This window comes from Cimex lectularius, unplaced genomic scaffold, assembly GCF_000648675.2.
Source record: "Cimex lectularius strain Harlan isolate CLEC.00 unplaced genomic scaffold, Clec_2.1 scaffold124, whole genome shotgun sequence".
Taxonomy (NCBI): Eukaryota; Metazoa; Arthropoda; class Insecta; order Hemiptera; family Cimicidae; genus Cimex; species Cimex lectularius.
In genome coordinates this window covers 631,037-655,888 of record NW_019392703.1, presented here as the reverse complement: position 1 = coordinate 655,888, position 24,852 = coordinate 631,037, and the positions used below count along the sequence as shown (strand labels likewise).

Below are 24,852 nucleotides of genomic sequence, written 5' to 3'. Positions count from 1 at the left end.
ATAACATTATTGTCTAGTTTAAAATTTTGGATATGCGTACAGCATGAAAATATGATCTGATCGAGATCTTTTTTGTTTTTGTCGTCTCTGGCCAAAAGAAAAGATGAAGTTTGTGATAAAAGGAAAAGTTATCGAAAGAAGGTTTGAATTTTAAGTATAAAGAAAATAATAAAATGTTTAAAATTAAAATTTAACTAAATATAAAATTATTGTCTAGCTTCAAATTTTGGATATGCGTATAGCATGAAAATATGGCCCTATCGAGATCTTTTTTGTTTTTGTCGTTTCTGGCCAAAAGAAAAGATGAAGTTTGTGATAAAAGGAAAAGTTATCGAAAGAAGGTGTAAATTTTAAGTATAAAGAAAATAATAAAATATTTAAAATTAAAATTTACCCAAACATAACATTATTGCCTAGTTTTAAAACTTTGGATAAGGGTACAACATGAAAATGGCCTGATCGAAATCTTTTTTGTTGTCTCTGGCCAAAAGAAAATATCAAGTTCCAGGTAAGAAAAGTTATCAAAAGAAGGTGTGAATTTTAAGTAAAAAGAAAATAATAAAAAATTTAAAATTAAAATTTAACTAAATATAACATTATTGTCTAGCTTAAAATTTTGGATATGCGTACAGCATGAAAATATGGTTGGATCGAGATCTTTTTTGTTTTTGTCGTCTGTGATCAAAAGAAAAGATCAAAGTGATGAAAAAATGAAAGATTATTGATAGAAGGTGAAGATTTTCACTTCAAAAACTCTAAACTTTAAAATTTCTAAAAACATTCTACAACTAAAAAACTTTAGATAGCTTGAACAATTAACATAAATATAAGTCGTCCACTTTACTTACAAAAAAATTAAGTAAAAGGCCAATTGCCAAAATACTGATTTATGCATTAGAGCTGTTATTCTGACACCCCTGTTTACCAAAGTGGGAAGACTTATGAACGAAGGACTGTTGCTGATTTATTTTTATGTTTATGAAATGGTCATGCAAACGACAAAATAAGCTATTAATGATATACGTCTAGAATTTTATGTGAGAAGACACTGTACAGCTTTGCTTTTGAGACCCCTTTATACCAAAGTGGAATGACTTATTACCAAGCTGGGCCCAAGCTAGCATAGCTTGATTCTTCCCGATTTAGCATTTTTACTTGGCATATGAAGAATTGGGGTGAAGTCATGTAATTTCCATGTTGGTGATTTCACATTGAAAAACCGCCGACGGGCCCCATGACGCCGTTTGTCCGCCGTCCTCTTCGGCGTCTCATAAAAGCGGTTTAGCTCTTCCCTTTTTCTTTTTCCTTTTTCCTTTTTTTTCAATTATCCCCCTACGGCTCCCAGGGATATTTTCGAGACGGTTAGTAGAATAAGCCACCTGCGGGGGGGCCACCACCTGTTGTCGTCCCCCCCGCCAACCCCCTTCACACACCGACTAAGTCCCTCCCCCGACCAAGCCCCAAGCCGAGAGCTCTTGCCTCTTCGCCTCAGTGGCCTGACTCAGTCTCGGACTCGTGGACGGTCCTATTGTTCTCGCTTGTTACCAGCCGGCCCGAAAGGCATGACCAACACAACAGTATGTAAACAATCGTCAATTTTTTTTTTACCATTATCATTTGTAAGACAATATCCTTGGAGGATAATTTTTAAATGTATCTTGGGATTTTGTCTCAGAAATATATATTTTTTATTAATAATTAATGCCTCAAGCTGTTCTACATCATGATGTCAATGAAAAATTTTCTGGTAGTCAGAATTTTGAGAAAACTTTCGCAATATAAATTAGTTTGAGTATTTATCCATTTTAATTTCTAATAAAAACTTTTTATATAAAAATAAATTGTATATCCTAGTAAATTAAATTTGACACATTTTAAAAAACAATCCGATTGAATTTGTTGATTTATTAAATGTATAAATTCAACCGATAAAGTTTGACGTACCAATTTTAGGAATTGCATACAGTTACTTAGTTATTTAATTATTTTCAACTAGGAAAACAATTTTTAAATAATTAAAGACTTTTAGCATTTTTAAAGGATTTGTGTCCAACTTTGGCAGGAAACTAATATAGAAGTTTTCGCCCCAAAAGCTAAATTGACAGACAAGGGTCAAACAATTCTGAAACTTTGCAGGACTGGTTACTAAAAATAATTTATGATTAAATACCGCAAGTATAATTTTATCCTGGGCAATATAAAAAGTTTCAAAATTACAATAACACACACACTCAGTTAAAGATAGACAATAGATTATCGATAGGTAGATAGACAGAAAGATAGATAGATAGATAGATAGATAGATAGAGAGAGAGAGAGAGAGAGAGAGAGAGAGAGAGAGAGAGAGAGAGAGAGAGAGAGAGAGAGAGAATGAAAGAGAGGCAGACATTTGTTCTTCTGATGAATAACACTAAATTAAATGAAGTTTAGGCAGGGATGAATCTTACCTCCCAAGCTATTTAGAATCTGTTTATACAGGCCCTCATCTTGTATTTTATACATTTTTTCATGACAATCGACATTAGAGAGAGAGAAAATAACAAAAAAACTTTTAGACACTCATGGCTAAAAACGCATCGCTTTCTCGTAATAATAATAATATTTGATATGTTATAATACAGTAATAAAAAATAAAAATATGTACACATTAAGCACAGTACGGCCTGGGAAATTCTGTCCGCTGGACGTGAATGAAAACATCAATAAAGCACAAAAGAACAGTGAAAGGTGCCAAAAAATAAAATAAAACAAATTTCACCTCGTTAAACATTAAATATTAGTTCACTATTTTCGTGGTCCGCTTGACCAATTAATACATGACAATTAATTAAGGTTTTTAGTTGAGATGAAAAAAAAAGTTAATGGCACGAGAGGGATTCGAACCCACGACCTTTGGCTAGATACGCTAGATTGAAAAATGGCAAAAGGAGGGAAAACTCATAAGGTGGGGTTGAGATGAGGAGTTGATGTCCGAGTGGATGGAGGTCACGATAGCTCAAGTGGTAGAGCAGCGGCGTATCTAGCCGAAGATCGTGGGTTCGAATCCCTCTCGTGCCATTAACTTTTTTTCATCTCAACTAAAAACCTTAATTAATTAAATATTAGGAATTTTACGTAAATATATATCTGTATTGCCATTCATTCCTGCAATATTTTACAAGTGGGGTCGGGTCAGAATTTATCCCAGTAATTAGTTCATCTCTCGACAGGGAACTGCGGCCTAGGTGGAGGATACGATTTTTTTTAAATTGCGCGTTCTGCTAAGAAATGGAACTCGTCCTCTTTGACCTTATAGTTACATAGAGAGCATAGGGCAGAAGGCCCCGCCATCCATGCGCCGTAATTCAACCAAAGTAGCTCACACCTCATTTTAAAAAAAACCTGCTGCAAATCACCCAGATCCAGCTGTCGATTAGATTCAGACAATAAATGGCAATGGGAAACTATGATCGAGATCCCTATAAAGAAAAAAACGAGTTGATGTTAGAACAAGGCTCACATACTACTTTGGATGAAGTACAACTCTAAGAAGAGAATCAATATTAGGTTTCTATCAAAAGATATTATTAATGTGTGGCGTTTAGTGACCGTTAGCCAATGATTATTTGGAGATCGTGAGGTGCGGTCTGGTGTGACGTTGGTTTTAAGAAAAACATTTTCCTTATCATGCCAACGTTTCGAGCTTTATTGAGATCATCTTCAGGGCTCAAATTGTTTGTTTTCCATGTAGATGTGTCATTCTGAGCAGTCACAACACGACACACAAGAATGACACACTTACACGGAAAACAAACACTTTGAACTCTGAAGATGATCTCAATAAAGATCGAAACGTTGGCATGATAAAATGTTTTTCTAAAAACCTACGTCACACCAGACCGCACGTCACGATCTTCAAATAATAATAGATATTATTAATATTAAACTTATCTGGGGTGGAATATTTAGAAAATAGATTATCTAGTGGGAGAACCAAAATGTATTGTTTTATAATCTCAAGAGCAGTAATTTTTGGAAGACTGGAATTAGGTAGATCTTCATCATTTTATGTATCGTGTTTAATGAAATGAAACTTTTTCAATTATTCGTTTATTCGTGGCTGAAACTTGTTCCTAATTCCTTTTTGCCTGGGCGATAGTTCATAAAGTCCCCAATTTGTGTTTTCTTTAGGTAATTTGGTCCTTTCCGACTTCTTTTACGTTTTACCTAATTACTCCTAAATGAATCTAATAAACTTGGCTGTGATTTTGAATTAATTTGAAGCAAATATGTTCAAAATACTACGTTACTATTTTTTGTATTTGCTTGTTTATAAGCAATTTTAATGCGTTATCAAGTACGTCGGAACGAAGTCAATTTTTCCCTGCTTAGCTGGTCATGCACGGAGACATCTGTACCTTGTTTCTCAAGAATGGGTTCGGGTGATTATATAGCACTTCTAATCAAGTTTTTCATTTGATACTTTACAACAGAAGTTCTGGAGATTGTTCAGGAAGTGACATTGTACATCTTGCAGATACAATGGCTGTTTATCCACGACAGCCTTGACATTCTATCTCATGTGCCTTAACATTGTCAGTGCGTGAATAAAAAGAAGAAAACAATGGAATAAGTAGAGTATTGAAATAGATTGAATGGATGTTTATTTGTTGTTTAAAACGGGCAACGTGTCCATTTGGTGCTGTGTTCACAACGGGAACATCCCTGTTACCCCCCCTCCCCTTTCACCGAGTTTCCCTTTTGCCCGGCTTATCCACAGAATTCGACAAACCGTGGGTCTGCCGTCCCTGGGGGGTTCTTCGGTCCGGGTCGTAGAAATGTCAAAGCGGCTGTAAACAAGCCCATTGTCCTCGCAGGTAGCCTTTCGGTTTGCCCCGGGGGGGACGCGAAGTCCCGCTTTGTCTCCGGGCTTTGTTTGGGCCAACGAGACGCCGTCGGACAGCGGGACACCGTGCCGTGAAATCCAGGCAATCGCCCACCGGGAAGACGCGGATAATCCGGACGAAAGTAACGATATATCACCCGGGGGGGGGAGATTTATACATATAATTAAATTCAGCCCGTGAACTTAGCTAAACTTTAAATGCTAATCAAAAGCAAGAAGCAAACTACAAAATCTTCCTTTCTTATGACTTCATTGTAAACCAAAAACTTGAAGTTTCTAAAGCCTTCTTTACAAATTACACCCAAAATTACCCACTTTTTTTCTAGACAACGTTAACAATGCTAAAAATTTCCAATATCAAAATTTCACTTGATTCTTGTCTTTTGTTTGGGTTTAAAAGAGGTATGCGGTCTTCTTTTGAGTTCTTAGCGGCATCTTTCCCTCCTCCTAAGAGGATTTTCGAGAATAAACGCCTTCCTTTTTTCTTTTTCCCCCTTCGATTGAACATAGCTTCCAACTAGACTTGAAATAAATCTCACTTGGCTGGGTTGTTTTCAATAATAATCAGTCCTTCGTCACTCTGCTTAGGCAAAAGAGAAAAGTACGTCAGGTGAAATCATAAGTCAAGAAAATTAAGAATTTTTAATTGAATTGATTTCTTGAGTTTATATTAGTTGTTATTTATTTCGTTTTTCCACCATAGAGTACAGGCTGATAATTGACCCCCTGGACCAATATCCGTCTCCTGCTTACTCCAGCAATATTGTTTTCGAATATTTCAACCCGATGTGGGTGGAGATCACGCCTCGAATTCTGGTGCAGGTCGTAAAATAATACGGGATGGGGATACTGATTGGCTGGCTATCAGTCATGTGGGCTCTTGGGGTGGGTGAGCCGGGCTGGAGGCACTAGGGTAGTAGTCGCCCCCTTCTCAAAACCGGTCCCTTAGATTAAATCTTCACTACGGTACTTTCAACAGGCAGGAAATAATATTACAACGATGAAAAATTCAAAATCATTTCTTTAAAAAAATAAAAATTAAAAAAAAAAACCGAAAAGATAGAAGAAATTCATTTACACGTAAAAAAATGTAATCATTTTTGAGCTTTAATATTTTCTTACGCAGTGTTTTGAAGATTAAGCCTCTCTGAGAAAAATCCATATAGTTACCAGGCCAAGACACAGACATAACTTCATGCTTGACTAGTTCAGAAGAAAACTTCTTCATATTAATCTTTTTAAGTAAGGTTTTGGTCGAAATGAAAAAGTTAGTGTCACGAGCGGGATTCGAACCCACGATCTTCGGCTCAATACGCCCCTGCTCTAAACCACTCGAGCTATCGTGACTTCAGTCAGTTCAAGTCACGACCTCCATTGGTTAGAGCAGGAACATATTGAGCGGAAGTTCGTGGGTTCGAATCCCGCTCGTGACACTAACTTTTTCATTTCGACCAAAACCTTACATAAAAATTAATTAAGGTTTTTAGTTGAGACGAAAAAAGTCAATGGCACGAGCGGGATTCGAACCCACGATCTTCGGCTAGATACGCCGCTGCTCTACCACTCATAAGGTGGGGTCCGGATGTCCGAGTGGATCGAGGTCACGATAGCTCAAGTGGCAGAGCAGCGGCGTATCTAGCCGAAGATCGTTGGTTCGAATCCCGCTCGTGCCATTGACTTTTTTTCATCTCAACTAAAAACCTTAATTAATTGTAATGATTTAATTGGTCAAGCGGACCACGAAATTAGTGAACTTACATAAAAAGATTAATTAATTGAAAGAAGTAATTTGGTCAATAGACTAGATCTAATGGTCTTCTTCATATTGTTCTACCATTCTTCATAAGTATCAAACAGTAATTTTTTAAAAATTAAAAGTAATTAATGAACAACAATATTAGATTTAAAAAACTATTACATTTTTTACATCTTTCTTCCAGATTTATTTAAAATCTCTGCCGAATTTCTTTTTTATTTTTTATTTTTTAGGGGCATCCGACAGCTTGGTCATTTCACCCCCGAGCGCATGCGAAATATAACAATACACATTTAATACGCATTCACACAAATAAATACATTCACACCTAAATTCATTGCATTCATTCTATTTAGAACAAGGAGGCTCAATACTCCTCCATCGGTACTTTTATAAATATTCCGCCATAGACCCAAGTCACGTACACAGCTCGAGGGGCAATGGGGATGCTATTTCACCATCAGCCCCTCTCCAATCACTCAAATACTTACTCATACAAAATACAGAAACACAAAGCACATATTTTGTCGGTTATATATAATAAAAAAATTACCGTGACCGAGAACCATTCTTGGCCTCTTGCAGACGACGCGGTTTGGTTGATTCAACTAAGTTGCCCGGTTTTCTCTCACTAGTTTACTGTCGTGTGGGGACGTTTCTTTGCTGGTTTCACACCAGGCAACTTGTGGAATCAACCTCTCTTCCCAAAGGGAGGTCACTACGATGTTAGAACCCGAGGAAGCAGGAGCACTTCTTGTGCTTGCTCTTCTGCAAAAAGATAAGCAAAACAGGAGGAAACCCAATAAAGAAAACTGTAGGTTTATCCGTTGTTATAAAATTGGAAAAAGGGCGCTTTCTCTCAAATACGGTTGTGCTACTTCCCTCCTAGCTTCGCTTCTTTTAAGTTTATCACTACACTCCTCACACCTCATGTCCCATATCTCGGGACTAATATGACATCTTCAATGAACTGCTCCACATTGAAACTTGCAATTACAACGTTTTTCATGGTGAACTCAGTTGACTCAACTAGGCGACTGGTGAGAAGAAGGACGAATGCCGAGCAGTGTCTTTTGGTTGAGCCAACCAATGGGGATGAGAACGTGAGCGGCACATGTGCCTGCTGGCCACCCTCCTGGGCGGACGAGTTGACTGCGCGTGAGGGGTTGGGGCGATTCCCAAAACTTTTCCTAGCACGTTACACTCCTTGACACCCGTCGTTCAACCAGTTGAATCAACTAGTCGCCTCGTCTGAAAGAGGCATCCGGCGGCATACCTACACGCTCTCTGTACGGAGCCAAGACATGACACGCCTCTATTATGTGGGATCCATCGAGCAACCTTTCTCTGCATAAGGGGCACCTGCGCGGCCGAATTACTATCGCTAAGAATCTAAGATTAAAACATAATAATCCTTCCCACATTAAAATAGATTAAAAGTAAGCTATTAGAAAGATAACACTATTGTACAAAAAAAGTACCAAGCAGATGTTAAGCACTTGAAAGGGGAAATTAGGTAAAACCTAAAATAGGAAAGGCCAAATTACCTAAAGGGAATATAATTTGGGGATTTTATACACCACCGAGCTTGGACAAATAGAGATAAAAAAACATCATTTGTACACTTACAAACTTAACTGCGACCACTTTGGGCCAATGAAAGATGACCTGTACAGATTCTGAATAGCTTGGTTGTAAGATTCATCCATGCCGAACACCTCTCTGTGTGTTCTTTACATTGTCACCAAGTTTATTAAGGAAATTACAATATAATTAGATTGCGGAAATATGCATAAGTTATCTATTCGTAAATATATAAAACTGAATATAAAAAATAAAAAAACACCTTCTTCCCTATATGAAATATAAGAGATATAAAAGGCAAATATCAAAGGCTGCTGGATTCTTCCAAAAAAGTTTTCCCCCGATTGTAATTTATGATTACAATTTATTTGTTGTCCTTGTAATACAAGTAGACGCTGATTACTCCATGTTACTAATTAAATGGCCAATATTTAAGACTTTCATCTATATTCTTGCACAGCCAAATATAAATTTGGTAAGGGATGGTAATTAATTATATTTTACTAATTAATCCTGCGTAAAATGTTAGCATTTGATTAACAATGGGCTAAAATGAAAGATACTGGTCTGTTTTTTCAGATCCAAGACAGCTAGGCTGGTAAGATTCGTCCCTGCCTAACACCCCATGGAATTTATTATTCTTTGTCAGTATAACTTATGAACCATTGGCATTTTGCTTATCCTGTATTATTATTACGTTGTTGTAATATTTTACACTTCCCAGATAAAATTTATTCGCTCAGCTGACTTATAAATTATATATTAATAATCAATTCTATGTAAAGTTTCACAGTTTTGGCCCAATTTAGCTTTTCTGGCATACCGTGAAATCCTAGTTTCATACCAGACAGGTCTGTAAAAATATTTGGTTTACAATGATTTGGAGATCGTGAGATACGGTCTGGTGTAACGTTTAGAGAAACATTTTCTTTATTGTGCCAACGTTTCGGTCTTTATTGAGTCCATCTTCAGGGCCTGGATTTATAAACATTATTTAAATTATACAAATACATGTAGGATGTGAAAAAAGTGAATTTATACAATGCTAGAAATTCACTTTTTTCAAATCTTACATGTATTTGTATAATTTGAACAATGTTTATAAATCCCAGGCTCTGAAGATGATCTCAATAAAGATCGAAACGTTGGCATGATAAAGAAAATGTTTTAGGTTTACTAGGTTACTCAAGAATTTGTGTGAATCTAAGTTTAAAATGATTTCACCTCAGAAATAATAACCTTGGCATATTAAACTAGATTATACGCAGAAAAGATAAAACAACCCAATTGAAAATATAAAACATATCTTGAGAACGTCGATCGGAACGTATAAAAACAAAAAAAATGCAAAACTTAAAAGAAACTGGAAAGGCTGTGTGTACTAAAAATGTACCCATGTACAGATTCCCTTTCTTAAATTCTTTACGAAAACACAGAGTTACAATCCATATTAATTATACACTGACTTGATTTAAGGTGATGGGATTAAACAGGGATATTATGAATAGTTAGGGCTGTAGGACTCCACCTTGTTCAACACCCCTTAGAATTGATTCTTCGAAAAATTTTCACTGAAAAAACTAAGTTTGGCAAATAGGCTTTTCACGCATCGATTTGGACGTTGATGAAACCCTGATATAAGTCAATTATTGGCTGAATAAGGGATGCGGTTGGCTCATCGTGTTGTTTGATTATTTAGAATTTATCATTGTCTTTTTTCTTTTATTTTTTAACCAAGTTGTGTTTTGTTTTCATCAAATATGATTGTATTTTTTGAAGTAGTTGGGTTTGTTTTTCGACTGGGATCAAAATGTCATAGTTTAAAAAGGCATTTAATTTTAGGAATTAGTACGATAAGAGTTTTCTGTTAGTTGCAGATAGTTGAACATATTTCTTTAAACAAATTTTTTATCAACTGTATCAAAATTGAACTGCTTTTGATATAATTTTTGAACACTTTCTAATTGAACATTTTTATATTGTGTATTTTAAAGATAAAACAACGTTCCTGCCGTCATAGTCCTAGCGCAGGCGGAATTTCTGGAATAGATATAGGAGATCAGCGATAACAGATGTCACGTTGAAGCTAATAAATAAAATTTAAACCAGTTTTTTTATCTTTTGAAACAAGTAAATTAAACAAGAGGGAGTTTTGGTTTATTAAAAAAAATAGTTTTTCTTTAAGATTTTTCATATTTTTACCCCCTTGGAGTAGTTAAAGGGGCGAAAAGGACCTACATTTTGTACGGACATCGCATTTGAAGGTCAGTTTTGACCAATTTCTTCTTATAATTTTTGAATTCCCCCCCCCCCCAAAGAAAGGCGTTTTTCAGTTATTAATCCAGCCGACGTCTGTCTGGCCCGTGGTAAATGTGGGTCGTCACTCGGTGGGAAGGGATCCATGTGTTCCGTGTGGCGCCGCTCGGCGTGGGGCGTGTGAAAGGAGTCTTCAGGGTGGATTAAAGCCTTTCCAAAGCCCTCTTTTCATTTTCTAACCCCCTTGTCTCGACCCCCTTCGAAAGCACTAATAGGTTTGAATTGGCCTTTTCCTCGACTTCTTGTGACCCTGCGAGTTCTCCGATCCTCCACCCGCGGGCTGTCAGGTCCTTTAGACCTAAAACAAGGCGGTGTAAACGAAGACTCTTATTAAACATAAGGGTCCATTGTCTTCGGACCTTCCAGTCATTCCTTCCACCTGCGCATTCATCATATTTTTAAAATCTTCGAGCAAAAGACTAGATGTTCCTAGAAAAGTCACTAAGCTAAAGAACCCAAAGATTCTTTAGGTTTGTTGCTCAGTAAATTTTAAACAATTATCAAAAATAGCCTCCATTTCCCACGTGGAAAGTAAAGCCTTTATTACTACTATTTGAATCAAATAGTAAATCAAAAAGGTTTAATTTTACAAGAAGCTTGAATTATGAAAATCTCTACCTGTTGCTTCATAAAACACCAAGGAAACATATATGAACCGAACAATGTTTATTTCAATAAAAATACCTGGAATTCCAGATTCAAAACGCACTGGAAACCGTCGTACCAGGCGAAAAGTAATCAACCAACTTACCACACCTAACTTGAATTAAGTTTGACTGTATAACCAGGAGACTAGATTTATTGTAGGAAAAGTTATATAATAATAATTTCAACCCTACAAGCGAATCAACTCAGTTATGCCTAACGAGTGAAATCGGCCAACTTAGCGACGCCTACTTTGTCGTAGTAAGACGACTGATGACCCAAACTGCATAACTAAGCCATAGATTTATTTTATACAAAAAATATAATAATAATTTTAACAAAGAACCACACCACCTTCCAAATTCCTACCGTCTCGTCAGATTACTGTCAATTCTTGTTCAACTCCTCGAAAATGTACACTGTATGCAAGTGGAACCTTCAAATATTATAACCCTACATCAGTGCCAAATTGCCGATTTGTAGTGAACATCATCGTATCCATCTTTGAGAAGAGGGAATGCTGAATGATGGGCTTACCTAATGTCTATCAGCTGGTTTTGCTCTGGAAACTGAAGAGCATCCTACCATCGGATACTTCCTGATCCGTAAGTTTGGGATAGCCTACTTAACCAACAAGTACTTTAGAACGTGGGCGGTATCCTCTCACTCTCCTTTCTACAAAGCGAATGCGTGCTTCATTCAGGTCTTTTATTGTACTCAATGTAGATGTATATGCAATAGTCGGGGTGTAATATACTGCGCCTCAAGAGCTATTGTATCCCCTGTTCTCTAAAGCCGGTGAGTCTTATTTCGTCAAGGAACTTGGTTAATAGGCCCGGTTTCAATGGTTGAATCTCTTCTATGGTCACATTGTACATCCCAAAGCACTACCTCCTGCGGGTAAGTGTAGCACCGCAGTTTGTTAGTAGGTGTGTTGGTGTCTCCTCTGCCTCTTTGCAGATGTGCCGTCTTGGAAGGGTTTAGGTCTTATCAGCGGTGTGGCAGCTCCTTTCCTTGCAAGGTGTCCGCTTTCTCGTTGCCTTTTATTCCCATGTGTCCTGGGACGCAGCAGAGGCTGACTTAGTTCTGCGTACCTAATATGCTTTGCAGTTCAGCACAAACTTTGAACTAATGATATTTGAGCTTAGTGGCTTGGCTATCTGATATGATAGCTATGTTCTTGTTTTTGTACCCTTTAGTCAAGTTGAGTTGAGTACATCTCTCGATTGCGCGAATCTCAGCTTGGAAGATGCCATGGGTTCTGAGTATTTGGTTCCAGGACCGATTACTCCTGGCCCTGTATATTCTTGTTTTCTAGATCCATCTGTGTACCAAAAGATGGTGCCATTCTTAATTGTACTCAATATATACTGCTGATATCCATTCTCATCCTGACCACTATTCTGTAAGCTGATGGTAGGCCCATCCTCCAACTCCGGCGTCGTTATAGCTCACCGAACCCTCCATGCAAACCCATTTACATACCATTAATAAATGGTTCAATAAAAAATCAAACAGCTTCACCCTCTGTCGCAGGTACTGAATATCTGTATCGATATACTGTCAATCTACAGTCTAACCCCCTTTCTTTCCGAAAACAACTACTACCTTCGACTTTATATGGACAAGCGATTTACCTGGTATCGTCATACACGACTTAAAAGAGCAGAACTGAACTGACGATACGGATTGCTTAGACTACTAGACAGCAACTCAAATACAACTCAATACCGAAACCAATATGGTCATATGGCATAGAACTATGGGGTTCAACCAAACCTTCCATCTCCACAGAATCCAAGACAATCACGAATCCTTAGATTCATTACCAACACCCTGTTCTATATCTAGGATAAAGGGATAAGGTCGGGATCCGCACTATCCATAACGACCTAAATGTTTTCTTCATAAGAGATGCAGCTACAAAAAATTCCAGTCTAACCTCCAGTCAAACTCTAGAAAAGACGGCCTTAACCACGTCCACCCAGAGAAATCAACTTAGCCAACCACAACATTCCTAAATCAGCCGCACTTCCTTTGATTTAAATAATTCACTGTCCTTGAAATAAAAAAGTACAGCAGCCTAAAGTAGCTAATCTGCAAACGTATATAGCGAAAAAGCAACAATCTCAACTAGGCTGTTTGCAAAGAATGAAAACTATAAAAACCATTGAAATTGTTGTAAATTTTGTAAAGGTTTTGGACTTTTTGCGACACTAGTTTTCATAAACAGTTATCTCACGTGGTCCTCCTAGTCTCGTTGTTTGGACACTTCCTTTGAACTGTTTTAGTCAATTCATCTATTAGGCCGGCGCCACACTAGACGGAATGCGACGGAAGATTTCGTAACAGAAATTTCGCGACGAAAAATCCGCCCAACCCGAACAAGCCACATATACAGCGGAAATGAACGGAATGACGTCGACGACTGTTTGGATATGCAGTTGATAACGTGACTCAGTTGATCATGTACGGTACAATGAAACAACTTTTCATTTTGTGCATTCACAAGGCAAAGGAGAAGCAGAAGAGAAAGAGAGTACATTGAATTCATCCATTGAATATGAAAAGGGTAGCACTTGGTCAATTACACTGTCTGTATGGGGGAACTTCGACGCTGTCGTGTCAAGTTCTCCCAATGCTATGGGATGACTATAGAACTTACACAATAAATTGGCCCATGTCCATCCCAGATCAGCTTCACTTGCAGTTTGCGTGTCCGACTACCTACCTCTTCTACGCTTTTCTGTCGTCAATGTGGTGCACGATTTCTTGGCACTGTTTTGATCTGTTTAGACAGAACCCAACGGAACATTCCGTCGACGGACGCTGGTGCAAGGACCAAAGGAGCTCGACGGAGACATTACGACGGAAATTTACGTTTAGTCTGTCGCTGGTTGTGTGTTTTGAATGGAAGCTTGTCCAGCGGAAATTTCCGTCGTGAAAACTTCCGTCGCATTCTGTCTAGGGTAGCGCCGGCCTTAAGTCTCCATTTGGGAGAGATCTGATGTGGTGATTTTGATGCAAAACATTGCAATAGGGTAAATCTAGCCTTGAAAATCCTATTCCAACCATCATATTCCATATTGTTCTACGCAGTAATGTTCGTGCAATTTGAAGTTTTGAAAATATTTCACGGTTGATTTCGCTGTTTCTTTTTGCGTAAAATTCACCCCCGGTGTCGACATGTGCATCCAATCCGTTGAACCATGGACTGCGAAGATAGAAGTCGTAGGTGATATGCCGAGGACGAACGGAGATAATTGTTTCAATATTTATTTGATTTAAACTGGTTTCGAAGACGTTCGGCCGGGAGCGTCGGCCAGCGATAGCCGGGTCTCGACCCCTGATCCCGGCGGGCCGCGAGAACCGGAAAAATCCAGTTTTCCGAACAGCATGAGGTCCGATGGTGCCTTATCGGGAACGATTTCTTTACTACGTGCTAAACACATTCAAGTGACGTTCGCCAACCCTCTTCCCATCCGTCTCATTTCAAGGGGGGCCCATGACCGGCTCCTAGCTGATTATATCTTTGTTTGCCTTTGACTTATTTCCAATCTGGTTTACTCAACTGCTGGCGTTTGTTTTATTTTTTCAATTAGTGGACGCTATTGTGATTTTTCTTTTTTCTAATTCTTTTTTTGCAATTATGAAAGTAAAACTGGTGCAATTTTATTATATAACGAAACGTGCTAAAGTTCACCGTAGCGTTTTATCTAGGCGAAACCAAAACAAATAATAAAAATCAAATAACCAACATCAAAACATATTTGTTCCTCTATATTTCCTTATTCCTCTATATTATTTATTTTTTTTAATATAAAATATTGTATTTATCTGTCATTCACTTTATTGACGGGCGTGGATAGCCAACAGACTTCAACACATTAAACTGATGATTTAGTTTGCATGTAAATTAATTTTTATTAATTCATCTTTATATGTAAGGTTTTGGTCGAAAAGAAAAAGCTACTGCCACGAGCGGGATTCGAACCCACGACCTTCGGCTGCAATACGCCGCTGCTCTAACCACTTGAGCTATCGTGACTTACCACTCGGACACCAACTCCCCATCTCAACTTACAACCTTTCGAATATTCCCTCCTTTTTGCCATTTTTTCAAAATAAGTCAATAGACCACTAAATATAATGGATTAATTTTTATGAAAATGCCCTCTTCCAAGACACAGGAAGATGTCTTAAGGCCCAATAGTTGATAATTAAGATTGGTAAAGTAAAGGTAAAAAGAAGTCTGCGCTGTATATCGTCATCATCTAATTACATACAATGTACAAACTTGTGTATATACGTGTTTGTGTGTTTGTTTAAGTATGTTATACGTATGCATGTATGAACAACCAAAATTTGTAAATGGTAACCACTGCCATCGATAGATGATGCCATCAAAAAGGACCGAAATTTTTTACCTTTTGATACTTCCACTCTCACCATATCATCTTCAACTTTCTAAAGGCTTATTGCCCCTTATTTTGACGATTTTTTTTATCGGGTCTTAAACCGACTAAAGAGGGCGAAAGGAGAAAGAACGTGCGGACGTCGATACCGAGAGACAACTTAGATTCCGAAAAAAAAGTGGCAAAAAGTTTTTAAAAAAGCTAGAAGGACCACAGTTGTATTGTATGATTTAGTTGTATGAAATAGACCCATAATTAAGCCTTCTTTAGAACTGCTAGATAGGACAAAACGCGCCTTTATCTACAAAGAAACAGCCTGAACAGCGAGAAAATGCGGATCACAAAGATAATTGGTCAAAAATTGTTTTGGGGGCGTCGGTGGCCGCAACGGTTTAGGCGTTGACACGACGTTCATCTCTGTAAGGAAAGGTCCCGGGTTCGAATCCGGCGGCTCTGCATTGAATCCGACATACTTACAAATGAGCTTTTTTTCAAAAACACCAGCGCCCTGAGGGTTTATATGATCTCTGCTGTTGCGAACCCTTAAAAAAAATGTTTTATTGTATAATCGAACCATAATTGAGCATTATAAAGCAAATGATGCTTCGATAATCGATTATTATTGACACTTTTATTGGGTCTTAGAATAACTAAGAAGGACTAAAACGAAAGAGAACATGCCTACAACCAAAAATAGTTGAAAACCACAAAGAGCCCAATGACACGGTCTTTATAATTAATTTACCTGAACAATTAATTCTTTATTAATCCTTGCATTGCATTAACAAAAGGGTTAAATCCAACAATAGGTTATTAAACAACGTTAATAACCCATTACTAACAATAGTGATGCCATTAAAAAGGACGGTATCACCCTTTTGAACACTCCACTTCCTGCTACTCGTCATATCATTCTGATGATGGTTCGTTAGCCCATTATTACTGATGTTTTTATCTGGTCTTAAACCGATTAAAAAGGACGAAAGGGAGAAAGAACTTGCGGACATCGATAGCGAGAGACTGCTTAGATATATCCAAAAAGGGTCAAAAAGTTTTTTTTTAAAAAGCTAGAAGGACCGTACATTGTATGAAACAAATCCATATAACTAAGCCGTATATCTGTCTAGAACAGCTAAAAACAGGGCAAAAACGAAAAAAACGCGCCTTTATATTACAAAGAAACAGTCGAAACAGCGAGAATATGCGTACCAGAACGATAATTGACTATCAACTTTGGATTTATTTTATAATTGAACCGTAATTGAAATTTTACAGAAAATTATCGTTCGATGATCGCTTATTATTGCCGTTTTTATCGGAAATTAGAACAGGTAAAAAAAGGAGGAAAACGAGAGAGAACACAGGCCTTCAAAGGTCGAACAGCATATACTGACAATATATGTTCAAAATAATTTATTTGTATAATTAACGCATTATTAATCCTTAATTAGCTTCCAAAAGGGTTAAATCCACTACTGGCTTAAAGCAGCAGTAATATCACTGTAGTAACAATAATTTAAAATGACCGTAGCCTTTTCTTGATCCCTCCACCTCCTAGTTATCATCATCATCCTTTTGACTTGATTTTATTTTTTTTTAAACATTCAGAATTCAAAGCGCTTTCCAGTGATGTAAAAATCATGTCGAGTTTGCATTTAAGGGTTGTAAGTTGTGTTCCTGACCTCATGACGATTTATAACATAATATTTTATTTGAGTATGGTGATTTGTGTGTGGACACTCTCGACCCGACACGCAAGAATGACAATTACACAGAAGACAAACACTTTGAGCCCTGAAGATGATCTCAATAAAGACCGAAACGTTGGCACGATAAAGAAAATTTGTTTTTTAACCTACATCACACCAGACCGCATCTCACGATTTCTAAATAAATAATATTTTATTATATTTTTTTATTATAAAATGTGAGTGAGCGAGGATGTTTTTGTGTGTTTTAACCAATTGCGATTTAACTCTTCGTACACTTAAAGAATGTACTCACGTTAAGTTAAAATTATGTGAGAGCGTCTTAACTCTCTTGTGCATAACCACGGTCGTCCCAACTGTAATTACCTAGTATTGGACTACCGTCGACATTGTCGCAGTGTACAGTTCCAATATGTCGAAGGATTTCTGTCACAAGCCTCAGGATCCTACCGACATTAGTCCTGCATGTGAGACTCCATGGGCACTTATAGAGCATTGGCATGACCATCACCTCGCTCATCAGAGGTTTCTCGTCCGGTGATAGACTGGGTTGGTAAACGCTCTACCAATTGGGGAAGTAAAAGTGAGCTTACAGGTCCCAAAGATTTGTCCGACCTGGATTAACTTGGATTTTCTTGTACGTCAACGGTATACGCTTGCTGAAAATATTACCCTCGTTTTATTACGATTAATTTTAATTTTCCAATGGTTGAAAATTCACCACTATTAAGCGCAACTAAGAACGAACGTTCAACCAACTGAGTATCTAATTCTCCAAAAGGAAGATTGGACAGCTATATCGTCAGCGTAAAGAGCCGTTTTACAAAATAGCTATAGGAAGGGTCCAAGGATACAGCGTTGAGGAACACCAAGAGCGATATCGCTCCGTTGGGAAATAGATTTTTATAAGGAACTATGAATTGTCTCAATAGGAGATATAAGTGGATATTTTATTCATATTATTTATGGATATTTTAATTATATCCATACAGACTACACCATTATGCCAGACAATGCGAAAAGCCTTTTGTATATATTATCATCACATAATTTGTATGTATAATCGTTAATCATTAACTACTCTAGCTAGCTGGGCAGTGGTAGGTGCCCTTGGCCTGAAACCAAAACATTTTCTGTAATAAAATAATATCTATCGTAAAACAATTCATCTAAATTTATGTCAAATACACAATATATGGGTTACAAACCTTTTTTTTTCAGGAGGAAAAGGACATGTCAAATGAAGATATACTGCAGATCTCACCACCGAATTCACCAATTCATCAGGTGAGCTTTACATTGTTCTGTTCTGTGGGTTGTTTAGAATTTTCTTCGAAATCAGATCCATCAAACGATCTTACACACAAACAAAACATGGATTTTTAATCCTAATGGAGTCTCTCTCTCTCATCCACTTTCTCTCCTCTCTCTCTCTCTCTCTCTCTCTCTCTCTCTCTCTCTCATCCATTTTCTCTCCTCTCTCTCTCTCTCTCTTTCTCTCTCTCTCATCCACTTTCTCTCTCTCTCTCACTCTCTCTCTATCTCTTTCTCTATCTCTCATCCACTTTCTCTCCTCTCTCTCTCACTCTCTCTCTCTTTCTCTCTCTCTCTCTCTCACTTTCTCTCCTCTCTCTCTCTCTCTCTCTTTCTCTCTCTCTCATCCACTTTCTCTCCTCTCTCTCTCACTCACTCTCTCTCTCTCTCATCCACTTTCTCTCTATCTCATCCACTTTCTCTCCTCTCTATCTCTCTCTCTCATCCACTTTCTCTCCTCTCTTGCACTCTCACTCTTTCACACACACACACACACACACACACACACACACACACACACACACACACACACACACACACACACACACACACACACACACACACACACACACACAAACAAACAAACAAACAAACATTTATTGGAGAGGATGTGAAACGACATCAGCTGAAATAGTTTGATGAAAATTGGTCTTTTGAGGGTTGTATTTCTGACAGCCAGTTCGAGTCGTTCTGGATTCGATGTCCATTATCAATACTAGTCAATACTGATCAGAATATCATTAGATGTCAGATCGGTGAAGCGGTGGTGTTCGACCAAGGCGTCGCGCCTTCGGGTCAATATGACCAGTTAAATTATGCATTTTTCATTATTTCTCGGCTACAAGCCTTATGGCAAGAAATACAATTATTTTCCGCACCGGCGGTCACTTCGTCGAAAGTTTCGAAAGGAGCATCCGGGCGTTTTATCCCGGCCGCCTAACGACGCGAGGACTTGAATCATCCTCGTTATTAGGGCTGCGGGGCTATAAAAAAAAGAAGGAGGAGAAAAAATAGAAAAAAAACACCCAGGAGGGAGGACTAATGACTCGAGGCCTTGTACAATGCACAAGGACGAGGAGGGACTTGGGAAGACGGACCCCCTCTGGTCAACTTCCTACGCCCTCTGAGCTCGTCGTGGGAGGTCCGACCTGCCCAAATCAGCCTTGCTTTCAATTTTTCACCCACGCCTTTAGAAGAAGATTTACCGGCAGGCCGGCCTACACGGAAATATGTTTTTCTGCGACGTTTAATATTCAGATCGGATATTAAGAATGATAAGGATCGGCAGACCTGTCCAATAGTTATTTGGAAGAGTGTTTCCAGTCATTCATATTTTCCCGTGAGAAAGAGAACCCACATCCCAGATTGCTTTTGAATTCTAATGCTCAACCCATGCACTCTGTTCAATCATTTTGAGAATTTTTGTTAGGCGTGAATCTTGCAATGTTTACACCTTGCAAACATATTTCATGCGCAGCTGAATCGGTGTTTGTTTCTAGGGAAAATATGTAATTTGGCCTTTACCCGTGGAGAAAGAAGATATTTTAAATTAAATATCTGAATACTTTTTCACTTCTTCGTACTGCGATAACCCCGGGTCACACGCATAAATCGGGCTAGTTCGACATGCCCTGCTGAACACCCTCAACTTGGCAGACCAAGGAACAAAGCCCCTATATTGAATTAATAGCAATTTTACACGGACACCTGCTCCTAGGCCAAAGCCGCGTAAGTGCCTCTTATACAGAGAAAGGTATGCCCCATGTAATAGACGCTTGTCATGCCTTGGCTCCTTACAGAAAGCATGTAGTCATGTCGACGAATTTAAGAATGGTTCTCAGACACAGGAGCGATTTTCAGGGTCCCCCGTTCAGCTTTTTAGATGGCGTGGGGTTTTTTTACCGTATCTGTTATTTAAATCTGTTTTACGGTTGTGTGGTTTGTTTGGGTGCGGAATATTTATAACATTACTCCATCGGCCCTAATTAAGATAAGCTTATTACTTTGTGTGAGGTCGACGGAAGAATATCGAGTACTCCACCGACTAATCAGAAGTGCAATGTTCATGGTGCGGACGTTATTATTTGTGCGATGTTAGTTACTTTTAGGCTAGATCATTATGCGTTAGGTGCTGAATTGATCTAGCTGTCGAAAGCTTCCTTTGGAGCCTAACCCTATTGGTTGGGAAACGACGATCTCCTATATATCCACTAGCGATCCAGCCGCTTAATGGGGTAGGATATCTCGCCTGGTGTCAGCCCACCGTGGAGTGACTACCCTTTTGGGCCCAAAGTCCAATAGCAATTTTGGTTGAGGTTGCATTTTCTTTCAAGTAGAATTATATATTTTTGAAGGTAAACTCCTAGATATTTATAGTTGTAACAGACCTATATGAAACCCGATTTACCTGAAGATAACCACTTTTTAATTTTGAAAGGTTCAGGTTCAAAATACATAAGTCGCAGTAAGCTTCGTATAACTTAATAGTGCTGTAATGCGGCCGGGTTGTTCCGAATTACCATACCATCCGCTTATAATATTTTTATAATGATATCTCCTACTCTAAACTCGAGTCTCTCATTCAAGTCATGGATGAATAAGGAGAATAGCAACGGACTTAGGGTGCAACCTTGTCTCATACCAGACTTCACTTAGAAGAAATCCGTCAACCCTAATTACTTCTCACAGCAGAGATTCCAGTGGCCTTAGATATTTTTATAAGGAACCTAAATTATTACAATCCCTTTATTCTCAACGAAAAGACCAATGCAGATAAATTATGTTGGTAAGCGTAAACAAATTATCGATGGTCAAAAAGCCCTTCCAGAAACCCGCTTTATTAAATTTATAATAAATTAAAGATTCTTGAGCCATAAATAGGCAGACTATAGCAATAAAAACAGTTGAAATGGACAAAACAGTTTATATGCAGCAATATCGTCGAGTATTTAATTTTAGGTTTTGCCCTTTATCAATTGATTTTAAGTGGTTTAGTAGTTCAATAATTCATAAATTATTGCATGCCTTGTCTTATGATTTGCTTACAGCCCAAACGAGCCAGCCATAAATTAATGAGGAATACCAATTTAAAAATGCATGGAATAAAACAGTCTAACTTGTTTTTGCCTCTTCGACCAGCACAAAATTTTCTTTTCGGTTCAAGCACTCTGAATGAAATAGCCCGAGCAGGAGCGAGATTAGGCGGACCACGTAGGGTAAAATCGCCGATAGCCCATGCAATCAAGCGGCACAGGATGTGTTCTGCACATCTACAATCGGAATTTAAAACGTCTTTAACTTTACGCCGGAAGCGTTGAACCTCGTAGTGGGAGGTTCGTAGAATATAAAATTAAGTTTTGCATGCACAATTTTGATACTTCGTGCGTTGTACTTTGTAGTGTGCAAACTGCAATGAAAAATTTCTGATTCAAGTTTTTTTTGGTATTTTCTCGTTCTTTACAAGGGTTGTCGTTTTACTATAAGAAACACCTGATTGTTATGGGGTTTCTCTTTCACGTTCTCCTCCATGCTGTTAAGACATTGTTTGTAAAATGCGGCTTTATTGTTTTGTTGTGTTTGTTCTTAACTTGTTCATTTCGAAAAAGTATTTACTGTGCAATTTGGCAGATAGGTCTATAATTTTCAATCCTTGTCACACCCGGACAGTATATATAGCGATTACTTCAACACGAGAGATAGCTGTTCGATTTCTGGTCTCGAATTATCTGACCGTGGTAAACAGGAAATGCCCTACAATCTAGAAAACAGCAATGAACCCCAAACCTTCGTGAAATTCAAATTTCCACCGGTGCTTTATGGACCCACGCCTCAGCCTTCTTAAAAAAAGATAACGCCGGTCTAAAAGTCTTAGTGCGAAAAATCCTTCTGGCTAATCTTTCGATCCAATCTGTACGAACGATGCCATTAGTGCTGCAGCTCTTTGCAGATAACGGCCTCATTATAAAAGAATCAGATTCCGTACGAAAAGGCCAGTCTGTTTTCAACCACGCTTGCAGTACTGTCTCCCCCGACCTTTCGAATTTGAAGCGATGGTTATTTTTAATCACTCTCAGGTAAATTTGGTCCATTTTTGCCTAATTCCTTTTATTTGAAAAACAAACAGATGAACAATTTATTCTAAATACACACTAAAATATAACTAAAGCTCCTCTTTCTCTGCTCCATAGGAAAAGGTCAATTATTGACCCTTAATATTATTTTTTTCAAATATATATTTGTATGCTTAACAATCATAATTTACTAATGTCGTGTACTAATCTATTTATTAAAATATAAAATGTAGATTTTAAAAAATCATTACATCTTATGCCATAGGGCCTAGAAGGAGATTAATATAAAATTATGTAATTTAAATTTTAATTACTTAATTTTATTACACATAAATAGTTAAATTTCTCTCTCACTCTCTCTCTCTCTCCCTCTCTCTCTCTCAAACACACACACACACACAAACACGAAAAACACACACACACACACACACACATTCTCTCCACACACTCACTAGTTATCAGTATAAAAATAAATATTTTTCAATCCAACTCTCCTGCACAAAATAAATTTAATATCTTAAATTTATTGGGTTTTTTTTTTTAAACTAAACACCCTATTTATTTTATGTCATATATTTTAATTGCTAATGCATTTCAGGCCCTGGTCCCTCTCTATAAATATTTTATTAAACTAAATAAACACATTGTAATAATATTTTATTTAGTATGATAAAATATTGGTTCTGAAGAGGGACCAGGGACATGGTCCAAAATGCATTAGGACTTAAAATATATGAATAAAAATAAGGATTAATTTAAAAAATTAAAAAATAATCAACTTTTGAGATTTAAAATATTTTTACACCACATTAAATTAAAAAACCAGACCGCATCTTAAGAACTCCATATAATCATTAACTAACACCCTAAACACCACACATTAAATTAAAATTAAATTTTTTTTTAATATTAGTTTTAATATCAGTAATCTATTTTATTTTTGTATTTTAAATTGGTTTATTTTTTGCAGAGTGACAGTGATGGGAGTCTGTCAAGTGGCGAGAACGCTGTGCCACACGCTCAGAATGCCCCTGTCAAGTGCTGCTGGGAGATGTGCGGCTATTGGTTCAGCCAGTTAGAAGTTCTTGCGGCGCACGTCGCCCATGCCCATGCCGTGCCTGGCAAAGGTGGACTGTTTTACTGCGGCTGGGAAGGCTGCATGAGGGGCGACAGGGGATTTAACGCAAGATACAAGATGCTCGTGCACGTCCGGACGCATACGAACGAAAGACCCCACTTGTGCTTCAAGTGTAATAAAACTTTCAGCCGGGCTGAAAACCTCAAGATTCATTCAAGGACACACACGGGCGAAAAACCGTACGTTTGCACTGTTGAAGGCTGCGGCAAGGCGTATTCCAATTCCAGCGACAGGTTCAAGCACATGAGGACACATTCGGACGGGAAGCCATACGTCTGCAAAATACCCGGTTGCCCCAAGAGGTACACCGACCCCAGTTCGTTGCGTAAACACCTCAAGACCTACCGACACACCCAGCAAATACCTCTTGAACCTAAGAACAACTGCTGCAAAATGGATGAAGAGAAGCCTTTCTACTCCGAACCACAAGAGCCCAAAGAAATTTACCCCTCGAAACCCGTTCAATACCCCTGGCCCAGTCTTATACAGTGGTATATGAAAGACCAGTCTTTCTGCACTGAACAGGATACACCTTTAGACCTCACGTGCCCTTTAAAACTACAACACAAGGTCTGATTGACGTTATAATAATTTTTAATAACAAATGTGATCTGTATATAAGTTTAGTTAAAGACTGAGTTGTTTTTAAGTGATATTTGTTTCAAAATGACTTTTTGATATTTTATAATGTGAAGAAAAAAAATCACTACCAAGGACTTTCATTAGATTTTGAGTAGATACTACCTCAAAGACTATAAAATACCAAATATGGAATCTCAGATTGTCATCAGTATTATTCTAAGAAAGGTTCAAACCTAAAGTCATTTTTATATATGTAATTCTGATCAATATAACTTATTTTGTAAATATATCCACCAAAGAAGCATATTTTTTTTTTGTACAAAAATAAATTTTTCTTTCAGTGTTATATTTGAACCATAGGCACTGTCATGTGCAATTTTAGAGTGGATGTGTTTTTTGTTTTTGTAAACATAATAAATTCTTCCATAATTTAATATA

At 37.8% G+C, this 24,852-nt stretch overlaps 1 protein-coding gene across 2 annotated transcripts; it reads left to right on the top strand.

Annotated features, from left to right (window-relative positions):
• The first annotated feature begins 1,498 nt into the window (after positions 1-1,498).
• Positions 1,499-24,848, top strand: LOC106666384 (zinc finger protein GLIS2 homolog). Of its 2 annotated transcripts, XM_014393555.2 has the most exons (3): positions 1,499-1,577; positions 18,532-18,597; positions 23,665-24,848. In XM_014393555.2, exons 1-3 carry the CDS (start codon positions 1,563-1,565, stop codon positions 24,406-24,408), a joined length of 825 nt encoding a protein of 274 aa, XP_014249041.1. In that variant the 5' UTR covers positions 1,499-1,562; the 3' UTR covers positions 24,409-24,848. The 2 variants fall into 2 exon arrangements, with proteins under 2 accessions (XP_014249041.1, XP_014249042.1); XM_014393556.2 differs by lacking the exons at positions 1,499-1,577; positions 18,532-18,597 and adding an exon at positions 22,459-22,697.
• The last annotated feature ends 4 nt before the right edge of the window (positions 24,849-24,852 follow it).